We start from the raw sequence: 25,989 nt of genomic DNA, 5'->3' as shown, positions 1-25,989 counted from the left end.
AGTCATCATTTTCAAAAGATCCATTAACATTTTTATGCTGTTCCCACGAGACCGCTCGTTTCGCCTGACCTAACAGGCTTCTTCAGGGAAAAATTTTTTTTTGAACTTACATGCTGTGAACTCTTAAATTCAATGTATTTATTATTTATCCCCGAGAATATAACCTAAAATGTTACAAAAATGTTTTGGTCTTCAATGCTTCTTATTCTATTTCACGTTGCGTTGTTTTCTGATGCATATATCTTGTGCCTTCAATCAAAATGCACAATGGTCCCGTATACCGTTGTAACTATAATACATACAAAAAATGTTCTTTAAACGAAAGTTATATATGACTTATTATAACCTTCTCACAAAACCAATCCTAGATTTAATCGCACCAGAATAAATGCTTACCATCCATATAAATATTATATCTCACTCTATCAACATCAAATTCTTCTTAACTACCAAAGCGGCGTTGTTGTTCATATCCTTGTTCAAAATTGTGACCAACGTCTTTATCACAGTCTGCTTTCCGCAATATGTATCATTGTATCGCAAGCGAATCTGACCTCCGAAATTTTCTACAAAATAAACACCCAAATTGAAATTCAAGCTCCACTAATACCACCATATACCTACTACCTACTCTCTTAGAGAAACAAGTACACTTACCGGGATCAATGAAGTATAAATTTCATAATCAATCTCTTCCGTGTTTCTCCTGCTTCCCTCAGCCTGCTAACTAACCACTAACCCCGGCGTCCTTTTAAACCGGTTACTTCCTATCACATGACTTTACGTACAAACGTGCAAATGACGTATATTTACATTTCCATACAATCCTACTCCTACGGACCGGACATATACTACTATCTCACTTGTTTCTACCCGAATTCCATTCACGTATTCCATTCACGTATTCCAACACAAATACTCCACCTCATATACTGAACACTCCACCATCACAACTATTTGCACAAAAAATCAAGAGCCATAAAATGCTTCCCACTCAATTGCCTCATTGAGACCTAATGGATGTGTAGTTCTCCATTGATATATAAACTTTTGTTCTATTTTTCTAATAATGTTAAACACATCTCCTTGTTGTCGAATTCGACATTGTTGGATTACAAAAAACCTCATGTCTTCTATATCGTGTTTAACTTGATCCCAATGGGCTACCAAAGGAGCCCCTGTCTTGTGAGTTCGTAATCTGCTTTTGTGCTCAACGATACGTTGTCTAATACTTCTCGTAGTACATCCTATGTAAATTAATTTACAAGGGCAAATTACAGCGTAGATCACCATGTTAGTTTCACATGTAAAATGTCCTCTTATAACAAATGGATAGTTCCAATGAACAACTTGAAAAGATTTTATTTCCCACTTAAATTGTCCCCAATTCTCCTGGTCACTATACTCCACAGGTCTTGATAACAATGATCTAATGCTTAAACCACGGCGCATTGCAAAAATGGGTGGTTCCTCAAAACCTGGCAAAGACTGAACTATATGCCAATACTTTAATAATTTACGTATGTACAAAGGTTTAAAAATTTACATATGTACAAAGGTTTAAAAATTAAATAAAAAATCATGGTGGCATTATAATATTGCCGAGTGTTCCTCCGATGTAGATATATGACTCATATTTTGAACGGAGGTTGTTCTGCACAATTTTTGTGTACCTGCCTAGACAACCTCGGCCAGCCCAGGGAGCAGTTCTTAAGGAGGTAGCACCGGGCAAGCTGACTTGCAGAGATTGGTGGAGGTAGTCCCATGATCAGGTGCAGAGTGAGGGCCCTAGGCAGTTCTGAAGCTCTATGATGTGTATACATTGGAAGAGCAGCTTTTCCTTCTGCAGCAGAACTCCTAGGACTTCATATTCACCAACGTTTGATATTCTGCTTTTTGCCAGGTTTGGTCTCATGGTGGATTACAGAAATTAAGCCTTAGACAGGTATGACATGGTTAATGTAATTAACACCCAAGTGCCATTGTTTGGCATAAGGAGAAAGCTTAATATTCCTAATGAGCCAGCTGGGGAAGGTCTGGTTGGATATCCATGCCTCCAGAAAGCAAGGTAGTTTGAGTAAAGAAACCTCATTCCGGAGGCTTAGTCTTATGCTATTCAATCTGGCAGAGGTCAGGAGGGCCACTGATGAGGATTGGGAGCGCTCTAGCTGGGAGGCAAAGCCAGGTGAGAGACCCCCGGGGCCTGTTGATTCCCACGTTTGAAGACAAAGCGGAGGATTTTGGTGACAGTCGGTAGCCAGTGTGGTCTGTAGAAGATGTGGGTGTAAATGTGCTCTGGTGGTTTGGCTCCTACCAGGATTCTGGCCACCGTGTTTTGCCCGCGTTGTCATTTCAGGCAGGCCTGGGAGATGCTGTTCAGGAGAGCTGCGGTAATGTCCACGACTGGTGTTGAGTGCCTGCTTGTGCCCACTGAAGTAGCAGCGAGGTTGCTGGAGGTACATAAAGGAGAATCTCCCTACTTTAGCCAGGTTAGGGTCGAGTTGGACCCCAGCAAAGACATCAGTCAGTCCTCCTTGAATTACTTGTGGTCAGATTTTGTGTGTTTAAAGCTCTGAGTCCCATGTTGAGAGAGATGTCTTTATCTGCACTCATTATTGTCATCAGCCAGGGCCTTCTTCCTGCTCCCATTAAAAGCAATTATCTTAAAAGTAACTGCTAATTTATTTTTTTGGAGGGGGGGAGGGACAGTTCCTCCTTTTTTTTTTTTTTTTTTCTTTCAGCTGAATCAGAACCAGGGCTGGGACTCTGGGCCCCATAAGCCTTCCCTAACAGTGACCTGGGGATTTCCCCCCTATTTTAAGATCCCCACACCCACTCTGTTCATCTGCTCATTGTAGCAATTGTCCTGGGACTGAGAGCCATGCAGCAGGGCTCCTTCTGCCTCGGCCCTGTATCGTGGGCTCCAAATCTGGTCACCACGTACTGCCCCAGCCGACCCAGGGCGTGGAGGACCCAGCTCACGTTGATACTAATTGGTATCTTTGACAGATGGGGCAGGAAGTGAATAAATGAAACCAAATTTATCTTTTGGCTCTGTAGCAGTGACCCCTCTGGGGTCAGTGTCTCTAAATAGGTTTGTTTTGCACCTAGCAGGACAGGAATGAACCTCCTAAGCCAGGGCATGCCGGATACGGTCTCAAGCTGAAGGGAAGCTTGCGCTCTTGCCCGCGTTGTGGAGTGTTTCACCGGCACCAGATATCCCTAGCAGACGTTGAGTGCCTGGCCCAGGAGAGCTGCACCTGACTCTTCCTTACCTGCCGAGGGGACGCTGTGTCTTCATCATCAGCCTCTTCTCCTGCCGTGAATGCGTTGCAGTCACAGAGACGAGGAGGGGCTGGGGAATGGGGGTTACACCCGTAGGAACGTCTGAAGGAACTGCAGCTTCAGGTAATTCTGGGCAGAGCCCAGCTGAGTTAGGCCTCACAGGTTTAGAGGAGGCTCTGGCAGAGTTTTTGACTACAGCACTCCCTTGATTCCAACACTGGTCAGTTGTGTGGTTGGTGGGTTTGTTTTTTGGGTAGGGGGAAGGGAGGTTTTTTTTCACCCTTGCTTAATCCACAGTGTCTTGTTGTATTGGGGATGAGCATTGGTAGCAAGAATTAGTGGAGTGGGAGCTACCCAAAAGCTTTGCTTGCGTGATGGTTAGGAAGCAGGATGAACACTTGCTTAATTTTAAAGAAAATATATTATCCCTACTATCAGTTAATGCGGCCTTCCAAAGGGAAATATGCCACTTCAAAATAAAACCGATTCTGGGGCATGCTATGTGGAAAATGTCCCTAAATCTCCTCCTGATACCATTGGGTAGTGTCCTGTAGAGGCATTCCCACTAATCTCTCGGCCCTCGTATGTGCCTTCGTGAGAGTGATCTTATGGTGGCTGCATAGCCTGGATTTAATTGTGGTCAGAAGTGACCTCTACTCGTGTCATTTACTCAGGGCTGGTGCAAGAGGATTTGGTGCCCTAGGCGAGCCCTTGGCCATGCTCCTCCCCTCCTAGCACAACACTCCTTTCAGCCTAGTCCTGGAGGGATTTGCCGCCCGCCCCAAATGTTGATGCTGTAGGTGACTACCTAGTTTGTTTAATGGAAACACCGGCCCCATGTTTACCCTGGATCCAGGCCGGGACTGGGCGTTGAGGTCTCTCTCTCCAGGGACTGCATGATCTAAGATTGTAGGGTCCAGGCCTACCCTGACTTGAGCAAGGTGACCTAAGTCATTGGAGGCCGATTCCACTCCCACTAGATGTATCCTTGGGTACAATCCGGGGGGGGGGGGGGGGGGTGTTTCTTGCCTGTTTTTGCTCCTGATCAGTTGAAATGTGAATAAAGGGACGTCCCTTTGCTGGTTTGCGTTAAACTTATTAGATGCTTAATGCTCCGTCTGCCGTGGTGGTGGTGGTGCTCTTATCTTTCTTTAGAGTGGCTTCTCCTTCGTTCCTCCCCTCCTTGCCTGCTTTCAAGGATAGTGGCTTTTTAAATTCTGGGGCTGAGGGAGGTCATTTTTTTCATCTCAAATACTTTAATCAATCTCCTGAATGTGTCTTGTCAACCTTGATTTTTGTGAAAACATTTTTTTAAATGTATCCCTTCAGTGGGAGCAGAGCGCACTTGGCAGTGGCGGTCGCTTTCTTGTAGTGAATTGATAGTTAACATTTCAGGTGGGGGGGTGGGAAATTAGAAGAATTACGCTCCTCCTAAGCAGTTTTATGAGGTGTTGATTGCTGTGCTGGCAGCGTAGGCGCTCGCCCCGGGCTGTTCTGTGTAAGAGAGGACACTGAGAACAGTTACAGGCCTTGACCTTCTGATCCCCCTGCGAGCACACGAGGAGTGGCCTGGCCTGCCCTACGCAGCTTATAAGGAAGCTGGAAGCCCTGCTCCAAGGAGTTCCCTAAGTCTGGGGTTTTTTTTTTTTTCATTTTGGCTGCTTTAACCAGAGTAACAGCCTGCAGGGACCAGCCTGAGCAGTCATTTAATGCAGAATAATTACTGCTAGCGCTGGCTCTTCTGGAAGCTCTCACAGATAGCTTCTCCTTTTTGCTTCAGCTAAAGACTTTCCAGAGGATTAACCAGCTCACTTGCTAGTTCTGTAAATGACTTTTTTTCATTAGAGTAATTTGTCTTCTAATGGAAGCAGTAGCTGCTTAGATGACAGCAGATAAAAACCAGTTGGGGCTGGATTTACACACAGGCCTAATAGGCCTCTGTGCCTAATGCCACAAAAACGAGGGGTAGTGAGGACACATTTGCAGCTCTCCTGCCACCCCCCCCCCCCCCTGACCCTGAGCTGCAGGAGCAATCCTCGGGATCAGTGAGTGTGCACGGGGGGGGGGGGGGGGACTGAGCCTGTGGTCCTAGGCCTGGTCTTCCTCCCCACTCCCTGCTCTGCGATGCTCACCCCTGGAGCAGAGGCCGTACCGCTGCTAGAGGTCTGATAGGAGTCCCAGCCATTCACCACCAAGTACAGGATGCAATTCAGAACTTTTTGCTTTTGTCTTCAGATGTGTAAACTTGGGCCCTTGAGGCTCGCTCCCAGCTTCTGTTATCCACTCCCACAAGAGAGCCTCACTCGTCCCAAAGCTATGGCACCAGATCCCACAGATTGGTAAAGGCAGAATATCAAACGTTTTTATGTAGGAGTCTGATCCAAATATGCCCAGAGCTGTGTGTCGGTGCTGGATTCTCTCCTGGTGGCTTATTAAGGCATCCGCCACCCTCATGTGTCTGAATCTTAGCATCCTAGCCACTTGTCCTTGAAACTAATTTTCTGCAGAAACGTTCACCTTCCTATAACTTGAAGCCTGTCCAATAGTTCAGCCTTGCTCTCCTATCCCCCCTTTCTCTTCCCTCCTCCAGCAAGTGTGCTGCGCCTCCCGTTGCAGGCCTTGTATCCTTGTAACCTTTCCCGCTACACTCGGTGTCCTCAGGAAGATACGGCTTCTGCCCCCAAAGCTCATTAGTGAGGCAAATATTCCTTCCTGTTTATCCTTCTGCACTCAGACTATTAGCTTTCCCCGCTGATCTATGGCATTAACTACCTTCAGCTCTTGTCCCTGTAAACAACCTGTACCCCCTGGATGTTTCTATCCCAAATCCCTGACTTCACGCTTGCCACTGAAACTCGTTTTACAAACCCTTCCCTCTGCTCCCAGCATCTTTCCAAGTCCTCTTGTTTTTTTGAACTCAATGGATTCTATCTTTCATTGTAAAAAAAAAAAAAAAAGTACTGATTTTGGGGCTTGTTCCCACTTTCTTCTCCTGAAAGTGATGGAATAACAGCCTCCAATGAAACGTTTACAGGAACCCTCGCTACATGGCGGCTGCTATCATCTGCCCCAGGAGTGTCTGCACTTACACCCCTGAAGTGCCAGCGTAAAATGTTTAATGTGATCTGTTCATACACCCCTCCCCCAGAAGCTGCCATGCACGTCAGACATGATACCCATCCTAAAGGTGACTATCAAATTGGGATCTTATTTAGATGAGTCACCATATAAATCCATGTTATAGAGCTGCTACTCCTGGCAGTATTTTCTGCAAAACTCTGTTTGTACCAGATTCCCCTCCCCTGCAGAATTTGGGTGGCTGCCTGGAAAACAGCTGGGGTCTCTTAACACATCATCCCCCCCCACTTCATCCTAGCCAGTCACCTGTCACCCCAGAATACCTGCCGCTTTCAGGCAGCGGTGCTTGTACTGGTACTGGTCTCAGGGCTATGAGGGAGGGCAGTGACTTGGGAGGAGTGGTTAAGGGTGTCTGGTTTTTGTGATTTAATGGGATAATCTGTGGCCCCTGAGAGGAGCCGTGAGATGGCCACCGCACTAATTTCTTTCTGCTGCTGACATTGGTGGAAACCACGGCTGCTGCATGTATTGGTGGCTGCGAGAAGCTCTGAGCTAAACATCCCCAAAATCCAGAAGTCTTACTTATGGTGCACTGTGGGGGAAACTCTGCACCAATAACTTTACAATACTACTTTGAGAACTTTTCTGTGGTTGTTATGTTTATTAAAACTTGATGAATTGCTCATCCATATAAATATCTAGATGGCTTACAGCTTGTTTTCTGAAACATTGTGTGCATAATGTTTCCACTTTTTTTGCATAGATTTACCCCAAAGCTTATTTTATACTCTGGAGAGGAGCCAGGTTCCTAGCCCACCAGGTCTATCAGTTGGGTACCCATTTCATGTGCTCCCCCATTTTAAACAGCAGTCTACCCTCACAACCCAAATCTACAGCTTTCATCCATGTGAAGGAATGGATTCTCAGGGTGGCTGCTTGGAAAGACACAGGGCCCTGATCCGCTCTTCAGTGGTCTGGGGCCCTGATCCGCTCTTCAGTGGTCTGGGGCCCTGATCCGCTCTTCAGTGGTCTGGGGCCCTGATCCGCTCTTCAGAGGTCTGGGGCCCTGATCCGCTCTTCAGAGGTCTGGGGCCCTGATCCGCTCTTCAGAGGTCTGGGGCCCTGTTCCTGCCTGGGGTCCTGATCCGCTCTTCAGAGGTCTGGGGCCCTGTTCCTGCCTGGGGTCCTGATCCGCTCTTCAGAGGTCTGGGGCTCTGTTCCTGCCTGGGGTCCTGATCCGCTCTTCAGAGGTCTGGGGTCCTGATCCGCTCTTCAGAGGTCTGGGGTCCTGATCCGCTCTTCAGAGGTCTGGGGTCCTGATCCGCTCTTCAGAGGTCTGGGGCTCTGATCCGCTCTTCAGAGGTCTGGGGCTCTGTTCCTGCCTGGGGTCCTGATCCGCTCTTCAGAGGTCTGGGGCTCTGATCCGCTCTTCAGAGGTCTGGGGCTCTGATCCGCTCTTCAGAGGTCTGGGGCTCTGTTCCTGCCTGGGGCCCTGATCCGCTCTTCAGAGGTCTGGGGCTCTGATCCGCTCTTCAGAGGTCTGGGGCTCTGATCCGCTCTTCAGAGGTCTGGGGCTCTGATCCGCTCTTCAGAGGTCTGGGGCTCTGATCCGCTCTTCAGAGGTCTGGGGCTCTGTTCCTGCCTGGGGCCCTGATCCGCTCTTCAGAGGTCTGGGGCTCTGATCCTGCCTGGGGCCCTGATCCGCTCTTCAGAGGTCTGGGGCTCTGATCCGCTCTTTAGAGGTCTGGGGCTCTGTTCCTGCCTGGGGTCCTGATCCGCTCTTTAGAGGTCTGGGGCTCTGATCCGCTCTTTAGAGGTCTGGGGCTCTGTTCCTGCCTGGGGCTCTGATCCGCTCTTTAGAGGTCTGGGGCTCTGTTCCTGCCTGGGGCTCTGATCCGCTCTTCAGAGGTCTGGGGCTCTGTTCCTGCCTGGGGCTCTGATCCGCTCTTCAGAGGTCTGGGGCTCTGTTCCTGCCTGGGGTCCTGATCCGCTCTTCAGAGGTCTGGGGTCCTGATCCGCTCTTCAGAGGTCTGGGGCTCTGTTCCTGCCTGGGGTCCTGATCCGCTCTTCAGAGGTCTGGGGCTCTGATCCGCTCTTCAGAGGTCTGGGGCTCTGATCCGCTCTTCAGAGGTCTGGGGCTCTGATCCGCTCTTCAGAGGTCTGGGGCTCTGATCCGCTCTTCAGAGGTCTGGGGCTCTGATCCGCTCTTCAGAGGTCTGGGGCTCTGATCCGCTCTTCAGAGGTCTGGGGCTCTGATCCGCTCTTCAGAGGTCTGGGGCTCTGATCCGCTCTTCAGAGGTCTGGGGCTCTGATCCGCTCTTCAGAGGTCTGGGGCTCTGATCCGCTCTTCAGAGGTCTGGGGCTCTGATCCGCTCTTCAGAGGTCTGGGGCCCTGATCCGCTCTTCAGAGGTCTGGGGCCCTGATCCGCTCTTCAGAGGTCTGGGGCCCTGATCCGCTCTTCAGAGGTCTGGGGCCCTGATCCGCTCTTCAGAGGTCTGGGGCCCTGATCCGCTCTTCAGAGGTCTGGGGCCCTGATCCGCTCTTCAGAGGTCTGGGGCCCTGATCCGCTCTTCAGAGGTCTGGGGCCCTGATCCGCTCTTCAGAGGTCTGGGGCCCTGATCCGCTCTTCAGAGGTCTGGGGCCCTGATCCGCTCTTCAGAGGTCTGGGGCCCTGATCCGCTCTTCAGAGGTCTGGGGCCCTGATCCGCTCTTCAGAGGTCTGGGGCCCTGATCCGCTCTTCAGAGGTCTGGGGCTCTGATCCGCTCTTCAGAGGTCTGGGGCTCTGATCCGCTCTTCAGAGGTCTGGGGCTCTGATCCGCTCTTCAGAGGTCTGGGGCTCTGATCCGCTCTTCAGAGGTCTGGGGCTCTGATCCGCTCTTCAGAGGTCTGGGGCTCTGATCCGCTCTTCAGAGGTCTGGGGCTCTGATCCGCTCTTCAGAGGTCTGGGGCTCTGATCCGCTCTTCAGAGGTCTGGGGCTCTGATCCGCTCTTCAGAGGTCTGGGGCTCTGATCCGCTCTTCAGAGGTCTGGGGCTCTGTTCCTGCCTGGGGTCCTGATCCGCTCTTCAGAGGTCTGGGGCTCTGATCCGCTCTTCAGAGGTCTGGGGCTCTGATCCGCTCTTCAGAGGTCTGGGGCTCTGATCCGCTCTTCAGAGGTCTGGGGCTCTGATCCGCTCTTCAGAGGTCTGGGGCTCTGATCCGCTCTTCAGAGGTCTGGGGCTCTGATCCGCTCTTCAGAGGTCTGGGGCTCTGATCCGCTCTTCAGAGGTCTGGGGCTCTGATCCGCTCTTCAGAGGTCTGGGGCTCTGATCCGCTCTTCAGAGGTCTGGGGCTCTGATCCGCTCTTCAGAGGTCTGGGGCTCTGATCCGCTCTTCAGAGGTCTGGGGCTCTGATCCGCTCTTCAGAGGTCTGGGGCTCTGATCCGCTCTTCAGAGGTCTGGGGCTCTGATCCGCTCTTCAGAGGTCTGGGGCTCTGATCCGCTCTTCAGAGGTCTGGGGCTCTGATCCGCTCTTCAGAGGTCTGGGGCTCTGATCCGCTCTTCAGAGGTCTGGGGCTCTGATCCGCTCTTCAGAGGTCTGGGGCTCTGATCCGCTCTTCAGAGGTCTGGGGCTCTGATCCGCTCTTCAGAGGTCTGGGGCTCTGATCCGCTCTTTAGAGGTCTGGGGTCCTGATCCGCTCTTCAGAGGTCTGGGGCTCTGATCCGCTCTTCAGAGGTCTGGGGTCCTGATCCTGCCTGGGGTTCTGATCCGCTCTTCAGAGGTCTGGGGCTCTGATCCGCTCTTCAGAGGTCTGGGTCTCTGTTCCTGCCTGGGGCCCTGATCCGCTCTTCAGAGGTCTGGGGCTCTGTTCCTGCCTGGGGTCCTGATCCGCTCTTCAGAGGTCTGGGGCTCTGATCCGCTCTTCAGAGGTCTGGGGCTCTGTTCCTGCCTGGGGCCCTGATCCGCTCTTCAGAGGTCTGGGGCTCTGATCCGCTCTTCAGAGGTCTGGGGCTCTGATCCGCTCTTCAGAGGTCTGGGGCTCTGATCCGCTCTTCAGAGGTCTGGGGCTCTGATCCGCTCTTCAGAGGTCTGGGGCTCTGATCCGCTCTTCAGAGGTCTGGGGCCCTGATCCGCTCTTCAGAGGTCTGGGGCTCTGTTCCTGCCTGGGGTCCTGATCCGCTCTTTAGAGGTCTGGGGCTCTGATCCGCTCTTTAGAGGTCTGGGGCTCTGTTCCTGCCTGGGGCTCTGATCCGCTCTTTAGAGGTCTGGGGCTCTGTTCCTGCCTGGGGCTCTGATCCGCTCTTCAGAGGTCTGGGGCTCTGTTCCTGCCTGGGGCTCTGATCCGCTCTTCAGAGGTCTGGGGCTCTGTTCCTGCCTGGGGCTCTGATCCGCTCTTCAGAGGTCTGGGGCTCTGTTCCTGCCTGGGGCTCTGATCCGCTCTTCAGAGGTCTGGGGCTCTGTTCCTGCCTGGGGTCCTGATCCGCTCTTCAGAGGTCTGGGGTCCTGATCCGCTCTTCAGAGGTCTGGGGCTCTGTTCCTGCCTGGGGTCCTGATCCGCTCTTCAGAGGTCTGGGGCTCTGATCCGCTCTTCAGAGGTCTGGGGCTCTGATCCGCTCTTCAGAGGTCTGGGGCTCTGATCCGCTCTTCAGAGGTCTGGGGCTCTGATCCGCTCTTCAGAGGTCTGGGGCTCTGATCCGCTCTTCAGAGGTCTGGGGCTCTGATCCGCTCTTCAGAGGTCTGGGGCTCTGATCCGCTCTTCAGAGGTCTGGGGCTCTGATCCGCTCTTCAGAGGTCTGGGGCTCTGATCCGCTCTTCAGAGGTCTGGGGCTCTGATCCGCTCTTCAGAGGTCTGGGGCTCTGATCCGCTCTTCAGAGGTCTGGGGCTCTGATCCGCTCTTCAGAGGTCTGGGGCTCTGATCCGCTCTTCAGAGGTCTGGGGCTCTGATCCGCTCTTCAGAGGTCTGGGGCTCTGATCCGCTCTTCAGAGGTCTGGGGCTCTGATCCGCTCTTCAGAGGTCTGGGGCTCTGATCCGCTCTTCAGAGGTCTGGGGCTCTGATCCGCTCTTCAGAGGTCTGGGGCTCTGATCCGCTCTTCAGAGGTCTGGGGCTCTGATCCGCTCTTCAGAGGTCTGGGGCTCTGATCCGCTCTTCAGAGGTCTGGGGCTCTGATCCGCTCTTCAGAGGTCTGGGGCTCTGATCCGCTCTTTAGAGGTCTGGGGCTCTGATCCGCTCTTTAGAGGTCTGGGGCTCTGATCCGCTCTTCAGAGGTCTGGGGCTCTGATCCGCTCTTCAGAGGTCTGGGGTCCTGATCCTGCCTGGGGTTCTGATCCGCTCTTCAGAGGTCTGGGGCTCTGATCCGCTCTTCAGAGGTCTGGGTCTCTGTTCCTGCCTGGGGTTCTGATCCGCTCTTCAGAGGTCTGGGGCTCTGATCCGCTCTTCAGAGGTCTGGGTCTCTGTTCCTGCCTGGGGTTCTGATCCGCTCTTCAGAGGTCTGGGGCTCTGATCCGCTCTTCAGAGGTCTGGGTCTCTGTTCCTGCCTGGGGTTCTGATCCGCTCTTCAGAGGTCTGGGGCTCTGATCCGCTCTTCAGAGGTCTGGGGCTCTGTTCCTGCCTGGGGCCCTGATCCGCTCTTCAGAGGTCTGGGGCTCTGTTCCTGCCTGGGGTCCTGATCCGCTCTTTAGAGGTCTGGGGCTCTGATCCGCTGTTTAGCAGTCGGGGCTCTGATCCTGTGGAGCCTGTATGAAGTTCTGAGAGCAGCCCAGCAATGCTCCAGTTTTACTCCATGGATGGCAGCAACTAAAGGAGTTTTGAGAAGCTTTAACTATTTGTACATCCTTCAGAATTAAAATTGCAGTGAGAAGAAGAGGGTTTTAAATAGTGCCTGCTAGTTTATTTCCCGTCTCTTATAACATTTCATTGCTTAGAATGAGAGAAATGGGTTAGCGAAGATTTGCTTTTTCAGATTTGGAAACCGGGGGGGATAAGAACAAATGGTGGGCAGCAACCCTGTAATTCTTAGCACTGTCGCAGCCTGCCTTCTCCTCTCACCTGGCATTCTGCAGGTTAAATTAATCTGTTTGACATGCTGAGAAGATCATAAGTTACCATACTGAGTCAGACTGAGGGTCCATCAACCCCAGCATCCTGTTTCCAACAGTGGCCAATCCAGGCCACAAGAACCTGGCAAGTACCCAAATATTAAGTACATCCCATGTTACTGATGCCAGTAATAGCAGAGACCATTCCCTAAGTCAGCTTGATTAATAGCAATTAATGGATTTCTCCTCCGAAAATTTATCCAAACCTTTTTTGAACCCAGCTACACTAACTGCACTAACCACATCCTCTGGCAACAAATTCCAGAGTTTAATTGTGCGTTGAGTGAAAGAATTTTCTCTGATTAGTTTTAAGTGTGCTACTTGCTAACTTCATGGAGTGCCCCCTAGTCCTTCCTATCTGAATTTCCTTATCAGTAAGGCAGAGCTCAGAAGTTGCTACATAAACGTATTCTTCACTGGCACTTTCTTCACTACACAACAGTTTACCACAAAAGCTTTTACTTCCTTATTCTCATCTCATTCTCCTGGAAGGTGCTCTGAAAAATTACCAGTCGCTCAGTCAAAACTGCAGCCAAGCCAGGCATTTCCAAGTGACCTGGAAAGCAGTGCTTGCGACTCATGCAGTCTGTAACCTATTGTAGTGTGTATTAGCTGTCCAGTGCATTATAAGATCAAGTACATGCCACCACCTACAAAGAAGCTGTTTGCTCTGCTCTTTGAATGAAGGCCATGGTAGTTTTTATGTAGTATTCTGAATGCATATAAATAGTATAGAAACATAGAAATGACGGCAGAAGAAGACCAAACAGCCCATCCAGTCTGCCCAGCAAGCTTCACACTTTTTTTTTTTTCTCATACTTATCTGTTTCTCTTGGCTCTTAGTAACCTTTTTTATTCTATTTCCCTTCCACCCCCACCATTAATGTAGAGAGCAGTGTTTGAGCTGCATCTAAATGAAATATGTAGCTTAATTAGTTAGGGGTAGTAACCGCTGCAATAAACAAGCTACACCCATGCTTATTTGTTTACCCAGACTATGTAATTCAGACCTTGTTGGTTGTTGTCTGTATATAGATCCACTTTTCTTCATTCCCCCTGCCGTTGAAGCAGAGAGCTATGCTGGATATGCACTGAAATTGAAGATTTGCTTCAATTTCAGGGCAGGTTACAAGCCCCCTTCCCTGAAGAGCTTACTGTTAACCTACCCCACCTCCCATCGTGCCATCTGTTACACACTCAGCCTTGAGTGAATTCGGAATAATCGTTCTCTTAAGAACATTTGCTAGCTTGGACTTAACTGCTAGGAGTCAGATGTGCTGATGCTGGCTCTGGCGTCTGCCGTCCTACACCTGATGAGCGCACGCGTCTCAAGCTAACAGCTGTGGTTAAGCTGTGTTTATTATGCACTCTCGTTTTATGTGAACCAGCATGATGTGACTGCTGTCTTGAATGCCGGTATATAAAAATCCGAAATAAATAAATAAATAAATAAGGACAGAATGCTTTTATGAAAAGAAATCACCAAGATCACCAAATCTTTAGCAGGGTGTCTGTGCTGGAGCTCGCATGCGACGGCCGTTACATACGGCCCAGCTGGCAGAAACATTTTCCATGAACACAACCACTGAGAGCATAATTTATTTTATAAACCAAATGCACGCTGGATTAAATTAATGGGCAAGTGATATTCACACAGACTGGGCCCAGTGCAGAAAATACAAACAGGAAAGGGATTCCAGCACTCCCTAACAAAATAAAACCGAGTTTAAAGGGTTTGTGGGATCTGTTCACAGCAAACTGAGGGGGGGGGGGGGGGCAGAAAAACTCTAGTATTTGGTCTATAAACTGTGGTGTCTGTGCTTCGGATGTCATGAACAAAGTGCCATTCTGCACGTCCCGTCTGACTCCTGCTATGGGCCTCACAGGTTTCCTCCTCCTTTTAATGGGCACTGGGGGGGATAGGAGAAGGGACATCTGACCCTTTTCAAACTGTTCATGGGTTTTTACAAAGTCTTCACTGGTAAATGTTGAAATAGTGGTCTTGGCGGGCTGCTTAGCTGCCGTTCTGAACACCGCACTAGTGTGGAAAGATTGTCTCTTGCTATGTGTTTTCTTCCTTCTGAGATGATTAAACAAATGAGAGACCCGAGGGCTTGCTCCCGGACCTTTGTCAGCCTTCTGTTACAAGTTTTTTGGGTTTTTTTTTTGTAGTCTGCCCAGGCACTGCTTTGAGAGAGGTTTCCATTCCTTGGTACTGCATCTGGAGCAGTCGCACTGCCAGAATTAGATGTTACGTTCAGTCCCAATAATCCAGACCCTTCTCTTGACTGAGCTCTTTCCCACCCACCAGCCGTCCATGGCGTCTGAGCTGACTGGTGGCAGACACGGGACCCGGCCAGGTGGATTCTGGGGCAAGAGGAATGCAGCTGGCAGAGATTCACTCATGCGAGGCTGGTCCCAGATTCACTGCTGTGACTGCTGCTTGGAGATGGCCTGAGGAAAGTGCAGGTCACTGCTGTGGAAGCATTATGGCAGCTTTGCTCCTCTCGGATATTCAGCCTCCAAAATATTCATATTAAATTTAGATTCCAGCCTAGTCCAGTCCCAGGCTGAGCTTAGATCAGAGAAAAGAGACTTGGATGCAACAGATTAATTCGCTAGGAGCTTCTAGTTCAGCTTTGTCCAGGGTTAACTTCTGTATCCATTGCAAACAATGACTTGCTGGAAAATCAGGCCAGGCCCCTTAACCTGAGTTTTACAAATTTCCCATAATTTTGTTAACACCCCCCCCCCCCCCCCAGGAGATTTATGTAAAACAAATATTTCCTGGATATTCTTGGCTTTGGGATGGACCCTCACGCGCAGGGTACAGGTCACAGAGGGGCAGACATCATCGGATATCACTCCCATTCAGAAGTAGCAAACTCCCAGGATCCGGCTCACTTGGTACCTTAAATTCAGGAGAGTAGAAATGAGAGCGAAAATACCCACAAGCAAAACAGCAACAGTGAGACAAGAACTTCCCTTGGCTTCTAAAAATTGACCGGCACCTAAATTTTGTAAACCTATTTCTACCCCTGCTCAGATTCTGGAAACATCAGAGGAGGCTGTGGCTGCCTTCATCTTGGAACCAGATAGGAGCTGCCCTAACCAGATGTTCTCAGGACGTTGAATGTTTGCTTTCTGTCACAAGAAGCTGCCATACTGGGTCAGACCAAGGGTCCATCAAGCCCAGCATCCTGTTTCCAACAGAGGCCAATCCAGGCTACAAGTACCCAAACCCTTAGAAGATCTCATGCTTACTAATGCCAGCAACAAGCAGTGGCTATTCCCTATTAATACCAGTTTATGGACTTCTCCAGGAACTTATTCAAACCGTTTTTAAACTCTGGTACACTAACTGACCTAACCACATCCTCCGGCATTGAATTCCAGGGATTAATTGTGCATTGTGTGCGAATTTTCTCCATTTTTTAGTTTTAAATGTGCTACTTGCTAACTTCATGGAGTGCCCCCTAGTCTTTCTATTATCTGAAGGAGTAAATAACAGATTCACATTTACCCATTCTAGACCTCTATCATATCCCCCCTCAGCCATATCTTCTCCAAGCTAAACAACCCTAACCTACATAACAGCATACAATATGCCATACAGGATCAGAACAAGGAGCCATCAAGCCCAGTATCCTGTTTCCAACAGTGGCCAAGTTGCAAGTACCCAAACATTAGCTAGATCACAAGCTACTATTGCTTATTAATTACCATTTATAGCAGTTCATGGATTGATCCTCCAGGAACTTATCCAAACCTTTTTTAAACCCAGCTACACTAACTGCCCTAACCGCATCCTCCAGCAACTAATTCCAGAGCTAACTTCGTGAAGTTCCCCCTAGTACTATAACTTGAAAGAGTAAATAACCGAGTCACATGTACTCGCTCAAGACCTCTCATGATCTTAAAGACCTCTATCATATCCCCCCTCAGCCGTCTCATCTCCTTGCTGAACAGCCCTAACCTCTTCAGCCTTTCCTCATAGGGGAGCTGTTCCATCGCCTTTATCATTTTGGTTGCCCTTCTCCACTGCAACTGTATCTTTTTTTTGAGATGTGGTGACCAAGCATGTAAGATCTTTCCTGGACTGAACACGCGTTAACACATTGCCTGGTAGTACTTATGTGTTTGATATTCTGGGAGGATGCTTTGAGTGTCTGTATTTGGCTTGGATGAAGGGTTTATAGTTATCTCATTTATAGTTGTCATCGCACTATGCCTTTTTGTGTTTCTCTTCTGTGCTTTAGTGTCGGCTGAATTAGTTCTCTCCAGTGGGATCCACCTTTCAAATTAGAGGGTTTAGGTGGAAACTTGTTTCTCTTCCTCTTTTCTGTATAAAGGAGTGGATTTTTTTTCTTTTATAGTTTCTATAGCTTTATTTCCAATATTCAATACTTTTGTAAATTTTGTAAAATGCAAATATTTAATGTTAGTTACAATGAGGAAATGCATAACTTATAAAGACATTTGTTTTGAACTGCTTTATAGAGTTAAAAAAGTTTAACTAAAATATTAACTGTGATATTGAACACTAACAGGTACATTCCCTTATATCTCTGATATTTAAAAAAAAAAATGGAGTTGTGATTTGTAAGAGAAGTTAAACCTTACCAATTCTGTAGCTGCTACGGAAAAGCAAAACCCTGCTGGCAATGCTACTTACAAGGCCCTTGAGCTTGGTCGGCGCTTTATCTGAGCTGCCGCAGGGCTGCCAGGCGCTCCTCTGCCACCTGCCTTGCCTTCAGCTGTCACGGGTGCGTCGGGGAACTGCACTCGCTAGCCTGCTGCTTCCAAGGTGTCATCTGCAGTGGTGATCATTTGTGTGATGTCCATCTGTCACCTGGGTGTCCTCTTACTGGTGTCCTGCATAAGTGTCTTGCTGCTGCTTTTTGCTTCTCAATAAATTCCTCCTGGTCTTTGTGAATTATCAGAGTCGTAGTGCACCTCGGAGAAGAAATGGATTTTTGGTTCCTGGATCTGACATTTTAATCTGTTTTGGCTTGGTGTAGTAAGTGTTGAACCTGTAAAGAAATCCTACCTAACTGCAAGATAAATTCAATGAAGGAAAACATTTCAGACGCATACAGATCAAATTAGTTTCTTCAAAAAACAAACAGGAAAAGCCTTCGGGGTAACCAGGGAAGGATGTGTGCGCACCAGGACCCACCGCCTTTCTTCTGTCCTCTGTGTTTGCAGGGTGTGAACCCTAGAGTACCAGTGCTCTGGTCAGAAGGGCTTGGTTGTGAAGCAAGTCAGACTCCCTAGAATGGATGTGGCAGGACCAGAAAGCTACATCCGGTTCTGAACCATCCAGAATGTAACCCGAATGGCTGCTTCATCTGATTTTCTTCTCTCCTACTTTCTGGCATCTATGAAACAGCTTTTTTTGGGATCGTTTAGATTAGAGCTTCCAATCCCTTAGGATTCAGTGCGCACATGCAGTAATTCTGGTTCTGACTTGACTTAAGTCTGCCTGAATATCAAAACAATTTTGCTGGTTCTGATAGAGGGGCATGGAGGATTGTTACATGGCACATTTTTAAAAAGTGAATATTTTCCATCCCTGTCTCTTTGACTGTTTTCACTATTGTAAGGAGTAGTGCTAAGAAGAAAAAAAAATAATAATAAATTAATAATTTGGTAGACGCCATTGCTAAAGTTAAGATACAAACTTTTTGGGACTAGTAAGATGCAGTTTATCGCATGGCACGCACCCACCCATGTTTCTGAAGTGGTGCAAATGTGAAACACGTTGATATTTTTACCCATGTGCTTCTATCTCTGCCCCTTCCTCCTCACCAACTGTTCTGGTATTGCAGTTTGTCTTGATCTCTTGTTTGTTTGTTTCGCAGAACACTTTTCTCCAAGACTTTTTAGGCTTGGTGCATTTTATCTCCTTGCAGGATGTTGCTCCAGATGACTGCAAGCCCAGGGAATTTTGTTTACCCATTGAGCTACCACGGGCAGGGTGTTGGCTCCGAGGGCCAATGAATGCAGTGACCTGGCTTCTGCTCTCTAGGTCCGTTGTATTGGCTTAGAAACGCCTTGGAATGGCTGGGACCCATTTCTATATTTACATTTACATTTGTGATGGCACCCGCTTAAGGACGGTATAGAAAAGACTTTAAATAAATAAATAAATACTATGAAATAGTTGGCGGCAAGGTGTGGGCGAGGTGGTTTTAGCTGTGAGTAGACCAGAAAGTGCACAGCATACTGGACAGGCAGTAGAAAACGAATGAAGTTCGTGCATATACCATCACCATCCATGTAGAACTGCCTTAAGTCACTTTTTTTTTTCTTTGCGGATGTATTCCTGTCCTGATGAAGGCTCACATTTGAGCAGAGCATTTGCTTTAGTTATTGGTGGAGAGTTGGAGAAACCAAGCAAGTCAAAATAACTATTGTTGTGGGCTAGAATACGCTCCTCATCTCTTGCTGGATTCCTGGTTAAGAAGAGAGAGGCATTCTGCGTATTGGTGGCAAATCTGTGAAACCACCTAGGGCTCAGCAGGATAGTCCACAACTGTGAGAGGCTCCTTAGGGGAGTCTAATCAGTGGCGGCCGGCCAGCGTCTGCATAAGTTCCCCTTCTTCCCCTGTGCACGTCTCGCTTGCGAAAGGTTTCTATTTTTTTTTTTTTTGTTGAAAACGAAATGCACAACGCACTCCCTTTCAGTAGGAAGCTTGGAGTCCTGCCAGCGGAGCCCGCAACAGCTGTACCACAAGTTAAACATTCAGACTCTAATGCATTGAGGAACATTGGGCTTTTTAAGGCTTAACAGCCCTTAAGTAAATATTGCTCAATAAAAACTGCATCTTCTTCTATCCAGGCTTTCCAGTAAAGCATCCTTAGAAGAGAATTGCTTAGAAAGTTATGGGCCTGAAAAGCTCCTTTAAGAATTTGACAAACTGTAATAGACTAACCATGCTATAGACATCTGTTTTATCTCCAGATCCATGTATATACAAAGCAAACACTGGGTTTAAACTTTATTTAAATAATTGACTTAAAACATGGAAAATTCTGACCACCTACCGCTATTACTGCATTTTTTTTTCATGCTAGAGAACAGTGGCAGAACAATTTACAGGCAGGACTGTGACTTGAGCACTGCCAGTTATACCCCACTTCACAAAACAATCAAATATTACTTATTGCCATTCTAACCAAAACTGATTTAATCCCACTGCCGGCAGCCTGCCGGGATGCTGGAGTCCTTAATCTTGGGTACTTGCCAGGTTCTTATGGCCTGGATTGGCCACTGTTGGAAACAGGATGCTGGGCTTGATGGACCCTGGGTCTGACCCAGTATGGCATGTTCTTATGTGCATGGACAGAAGATTGCACGCAGCCAGCAGCAAACCACGTGCATGTGGGGCATGAAACGTCACAAGTTATGAAGGACTGGTGACGTACTCTTCATCAAACATTATGCATTTCTCAGCTCAGGCTCCAGCAGTCGGCATGGGTGGAGTTTTTTATTTCAGGATAACAGCAATGATTTATGCTTGAGAGAGTTGCATATACTGAATTTGTTTGCTATCCATTGCCAGTTAGTGATGGGCTGGAAGTATGTTCTCAGTTTCTCTGCTATACATGGAGCTCGATATCTGAAAATATCAAATCACCATGTAAGATTTGCATACATGTTGGCAAATGATAACTTCTTGAGTTTGAGTTGGCTTTTTGGTGCACTCACATTAACAACTCCCCTCACCATATAAATATTACTATTTCTCAAGAGCTATTAGACATGTGCTTCACTGTACACATACACATGAGACTGGTCCATGGAGCAAGGATTGTCTAGTCAAGAGAGTCATATACACCCACACGCTTGCTATTGTAAAGCACCCATGAAATGTGAAAATCCTAGAGCATTTTCTAATAAGGCAATATGTTTTTTGTAGTATAATTTCATCTTGCATGGGTTAGAACATATATGTTTCCACCTTAACATTGGCATATTAAGGCATCAATTCTACTGAAATAATTTGCAAGAATGATGTTTTATTGTATGATCTAATCCAGGGCTTTCCAAACCTGTCCTAGGGGCCGCACTTCCAGTTTTGTTTTCAGGATATTCACAATGAATATGCATGAGATAAACTTTGTATATACTGAGTCTCCAATGTATGCATATTCATTGTAGATATCCTGAAAAGCAGACTGATACTGGGGTCCCAATGTGCAGTGTTCCTTTACCATATGTAACAATTGATAGTCATTATAACCTGTGCCAAAATAGAACAGCTGAGTTGGTAAAACCTTACCATGTCCAACCAGGAGACAATGTATTTGGGTAAGGGGATGTATGGTGTGGCCTAAAAATGTCTACTAAAATTCCTAATTCTACGAAGCAGAATAATCATTGGCCTCTTTCCTTTTGTTACAGATGCAGCAGCTTTTCTATGAAAACTATGAACAGAACAAAAAGGGATACATTAGAGACCTACGCAACAGTAAAATTCACCGAGCCATCACTTTGCATCCAAACAAAAACCCACCCTACCAATACAGGCTTCACAGTTACATGTTGAGCCAGAAAATCGCACAACTGCGACATCGCACAATTCAGCTCCATCGGGAAATCGTTCTGATGAATAAATACAGTAATGCAGAAATCCACAGAGACGATTTTCAGCTTGGAATCCCACCTTCTTTCATGAGGTTCCAGCCGCACCACCGTGATGAAATCCTAGAGTGGGAGTTCCTTACTGGGAAGTACCTATACTCTGCTGCTGATGGACAGCCACCTCGCCGAGGGATGGATGCTTCCCAGCGTGAAGCACTAGATGACATTGTTATGCAGGTCATGGAAATGATCAACGCCAATGCCAAGACAAGGGGTCGTATCATTGACTTCAAAGAGATCCAGTATGGTTATCGTAGAGTTAATCCAATGTATGGAGCAGAGTACGTTCTTGATTTGTTGCTTCTGTACAAAAAGCATAAGGGTAAGAAGATGACTGTACCAGTCAGAAGACATGCCTACTTACAGCAGACATTCAGTAAAATCCAGTTTGTTGAGCATGAGATGCTAGATGCCAAAGAACTGGCTAACAAAATAAACAAAGATTCTGGGTCTTTATCTTTCTTATCTAATTCCCTCAAAATGCTGGTTCCATTTCAGCTTTCTGGATCAAAAGTTGAGCACAAAGAACCCAAAGACAAGAAGATCAATATCTTGGTTCCCCTCTCAGGCAGATTTGAATCTTTTGCAAGGTTCATGAGCAATTTTGAGAGAACCTGTATCATCCCAAACCAGAATGTCAAATTGGTAATCTTGCTGTTCAATTCGGACTCAAACCCTGACAAAGCCAGACAAGTGGAGTTGATGAGGGATTTCCATGTTAAGTATCCAAGAGCTGACATGCAGATTTTGCCAGTAAGTGGAGAATTTTCTAGAGCATTAGCTCTTGAAGTTGGATCCTCACAATTCAGCAATGACTCCTTACTTTTTTTCTGTGATGTTGATATGGTGTTTACAGGAGAGTTTCTTCAGCGATGTCGATCAAATACAATTCTGGGACAGCAAGTCTACTTTCCAATCATTTTTAGCCAATATGATCCAAAGATTGTTTATGCTGGGAAGGTTTCCAGTGATAATCATTTCGCCCTTACACATAAAACTGGTCTATGGAGGTATTATGGTTTTGGCATTACTTGTATTTATAAGAATGATCTAGTTCGAGCTGGAGGTTTTGATGTCTCCATTCAGGGCTGGGGCCTTGAGGACGTGGACCTTTTCAACAAAGTTGTCCGTGCTGGCTTAACAACTTTCCGGAGTCAGGAAACTGGGTTAATCCATGTTCATCATCCTGTTTTTTGTGACCTCAATCTTGATCCAAAACAGTATAACATGTGTCTGGGATCCAAAGCATTAACCTATGGATCTACCCGGCAATTGGCAGAACTGTGGCTTGAAAAAAATGTCCCAAGCTTTGGAAAAAGCATTAATGCAAATGACTCCATGAGGACAGATTGACGTGGCTTTCCTGAAGGACAGGCAACCATTTTTAATTACCTAATTTATTTTTTAAAAAGCACATTTATAGGGAACGTCTTTTGTAAAGAACACATGAGGATATATTTTAGAATTTTTTTTTCTATGAACGTTTCTTAAATGAACTTTTTGAACCAAAAAAAATGTGATCAGTGTTTGCCTTTTCAAACAACGTTTATCTCTGAACTTTAATGTAGCAGACCTGCAAAATTATGACTTGAAGTAGAATTTTATAATAAGGAACAGACTCGTTATGAACACTCTGCATTCCTTACTCTCTTCAGAGGGGATTACATGAAGCATTAATTAGAGCATTGAGGAACAAACACTGTTGCAACCCTAATTTTTCCATGGCCTCCGATTGCACACAGTCTGACTTTATGATATGTTAATGTTAAAAGTTTGAGTTGTAGGTCAGCAGTGTGGCAGGAGTTGGGTTGCATATTGCTAAAGTGTGTTTTTGCTTTTGTTCCTTTACATTGACTTTGAAACCTCCAGAACAAAATTTAAAATACAAGCCATGGGAAACACAAAGCAAAGGGTTATCCAAGAAAACCCTTTGTAGAGTTGTTGGCCATTCCACCCCTTCCTTAAGCGGATCCAGCATTGAATCGCCTACAGACATGTCTAGCCTAGTTGCCCATTCTTGAGTATTTAGAATGGGGCGTGTGAGAGATTTTATTTGGGGAATAGGTGTCGGAGAGAAAATTTGAGAATACATTTTGATAATACATTGGAATGACATGTCCCTGATGAGAACACTGAACAAATGATAGTTTTGTACTGTCTGATCTCTATCCACTTTGTATTGTTGGTGAAAATGTCCTTTTTTTATGAGTAGTTTTAACTTTCCTGGATTAGATCTTTAATTTATTTGCTCTTCATGGTGGCACCTCTGTCTTTAGCTCTTTTCTGAGTGCCTGTTTGTTTACTTTTCACGTGTAGGGAGGGGCTGTAGTGAAGCACTCAGTGGCACGTTTTACTTTCCTGCAGCAAACCACCACCAAAGATTTTAAGTTCCAAGCCTTTTTTTTTTTCCATTTTGTTTTAATTGAGAAATGTAAAGTACCTGAAGATTTAATGTCACACAGCAGGGAAACTTAGAAAAAAAAAATGAGCTAAATTTTACTTCCATTCATGTTGTTTTCCCCAGAACTTTGATTTGTACAACTGTCTTTACTAATAAAAATGAAATTTGCTAAGTATTTTAAAAATTGTTTATGAAAGTGAAAAATGTGTGAAGATTTCTTTTAAAAAAAAAAATTCCTACTGCTTGTGTGCAGATACACGTGGGAGTCCCCGCTCTTTCGAGCGTACACTCCAGGCAAGAGACAAACCAATAACTGCTTTAAAAAAAAAAAAAACCATCCTTTGTTTCAAAGGCTTGGTCTGGGTAACGGTTGCAATTCCTCGGACAAAATCCTGAGATGTGAGAAGTCCGCTGCCTGCGGCAGTGTTACCTGGAGTGCTGGAGGCCAGTGAGCATGGGACTGAGTCCCTGCCCTGAACTCACCTTGAGCTGACTTATCCGGATAAGTACCACTGGTTATCTGGGTAACCTTCCACCTCTCTTGCATGGCTGAACACAGATTAGCATTACTGAAAGAAGCACCAACACAAAGTTTTAGTTCCTGTTAATTTTTGCTCAGCTCTGCTCCTGTTTTCCATCTTTTGTGAGTCTCTCCCCACCCTCCCTGAGATGAGACAAGCCGGGGAGAAAGCAGACAGTCTCCCCCCCGAGCAGCAGAGAGGCAAATCTCCTCTGACTGATAATCCCATCCCACCCCACCCCCCCTACAGCAGAGTATTCTGTCCACCAATAAATGTTTAGCTTCTTACTTAATCGCATTTTCTTATAATTATAAATCAAAGTGCTGTGTCAGTACAGTAGTGGTCGATGCCGTCCCTGCCATGGTTAAAATTAAATCTTAGACCCTAGCTCCTCCCGATCTCAGCCTTCAAAGGCAGCTTTCCAGGTGGTGGGTGTTTGGGTAGCATTTCAGTCTGGCCAGGCAAGGGTTGTGATGCACTGCTAGGAAATCTATTCCAGGCACTGGAGATCTCATATGAAACTCACCAAAAACAATTTTCAATTTGACATTCCCCCTTCACATTATCATAAAATTATCCTTTATATACAAATTAGAAAACAAACCTCTTTGTTCTCATACATAGACTTTTTTTTTAAAGAATTTGCAAATTAGTATGAGTGTTTAATCTCATATTGGCAGAAAAAAAAAAAGGATCTACTCTTGTACTGGCAGATTAAACCAGCACCAAGATCAGCTGTGCATTACTGAAGAGCCTATACCAAGGGTAGCTTTGATCTAGAAGATGACCATCTCCAGAGAATCCCAGCTCCTCAAAAAAGGGCTGTGAGCCTGCCAGTCAGCTTGAATCAGCCGGAGAACTAATCCTTGGGTGGGAGGATTGTATCCAAACGCTAGCAGATAGGATTCAACAAGTCAAATTATTTCTGAAGAAATATCACGGGTTCTAGAAGAAGAGAACCAACCACTCAAAATAGTGAGCGACCCATTGTTCCACTGGTACTGCATCCAGTAGGCCGGTGCCGGTCACAGACAGAAGAGCCATCACCCTCCCAGAACCGCACCCTTGTGTTTGGTTATCAATGAAATGACCTTGTCTCACTCAGATGAAAAATAAAAATGGGAAAAAAACAGGAAGGGAGCCTCAGGACTTGGAGGGGTGTGATTATTTTTCTTTTTTAAAAAGCCTTTTCTTCCCTCTGAGGAGCCTGTGAGTATGCAGTCCCACCAGGTAAAATCAGTGTGCTGCCATCTCTTGGATTATCCCTTGATGGTCTTCAGTACTTTAGGGGGGAGCAGGGCTTGTGGCAGCTTTATTGTCATGGCCTCTGTTACAGAACGGCCAAAGACCTGGACTGGGACCAGTACTTCTTAAATATATTTGTAAATGATCTGGAAAAGGGTGTGGTGGTCAGATTCAGATGGCACAAAATTACTTCCAAACTGTTAGATCAGCGGTTCTCAACCAGTGTGTCGTGTGCTCCCGGTCTCTCCCGCTGCTCTTTCTTCCCTGCTGCCGTTGCCGCCGGGCTATCAGCACGTTCAAGCCCAGTGGGAACGACAGCAGTGCTAAAAGAAGCTGTGGCACCCGTGGCTGGACTTTTCTTCTTCCCGCGCCCCCCCCCCCCCCCCCCCCCGTGACCCGGAACAGGAAGTGATGCACGGGAAGAAGAAAGAGCCGTGCCGCATGGTAAAGTAGCAGCGGCGGCTGCAGCATTGGCCCCCGAGCAATTGAAGCAGCCGGGGATCGAGAAAGGAGACAGCAGCATGAGCCTCCCGCCGTCGATGGAATTCTTCCTTCTTGGCCTGCGGGGGCTGGAGGAGGAGGAGGCTGCAGCTACCATTTGTGCTGGGGGGGTGGGGGGAGAGGAAGTGAGTGAGAGAAAGAGAGAAGCAGCCAGCCTGTGTGTAAGCGAGAAAATGTGTGTGTGATCGAGAGCCTGTGTGTAAGTGAGAGAATGTATTTGATCGAGAGC

The 25,989-nt window shown here is 47.1% G+C and overlaps 2 protein-coding genes across 18 annotated transcripts in view; one reads left to right on the top strand and one right to left on the bottom strand.

The window, feature by feature from the left end:
- Positions 1-23,677, top strand: part of CHSY1 (chondroitin sulfate synthase 1) — a 100,361-nt gene extending 76,684 nt beyond the window's left edge. For both annotated transcript variants that reach the window (XM_029575187.1, XM_029575188.1), the window contains exon 3: positions 20,853-23,677. In XM_029575187.1, the coding sequence (XP_029431047.1) occupies positions 20,853-22,445 (1,593 nt within the window). In that variant the 3' untranslated portion in view covers positions 22,446-23,677. The remainder of the gene's footprint in view (positions 1-20,852) is intronic.
- LRRK1 (leucine rich repeat kinase 1) overlaps positions 1-25,989 on the bottom strand; it is a 195,782-nt gene that overhangs the window by 36,876 nt on the left and 132,917 nt on the right. For 8 of the 16 annotated variants that reach the window (XR_003852404.1, XR_003852408.1, XR_003852409.1 and 5 more), the window contains one exon: positions 14,026-24,062. The gene's annotated coding sequence lies outside the window, so the exon portion shown is untranslated. Of the gene's footprint in view, positions 1-14,025; positions 24,063-25,989 lie in introns of those variants that run through there. The other 8 variants (XR_003852410.1, XR_003852413.1, XR_003852415.1 and 5 more) reach the window with 6 other exon arrangements.

This window comes from Rhinatrema bivittatum, chromosome 13 (genome assembly GCF_901001135.1).
Source record: "Rhinatrema bivittatum chromosome 13, aRhiBiv1.1, whole genome shotgun sequence".
NCBI classification, from domain to species: domain Eukaryota; kingdom Metazoa; phylum Chordata; class Amphibia; order Gymnophiona; family Rhinatrematidae; genus Rhinatrema; species Rhinatrema bivittatum.
Note: the sequence above shows the minus strand (reverse complement) of the source record. Positions and strands in the feature narration are given on the sequence as shown.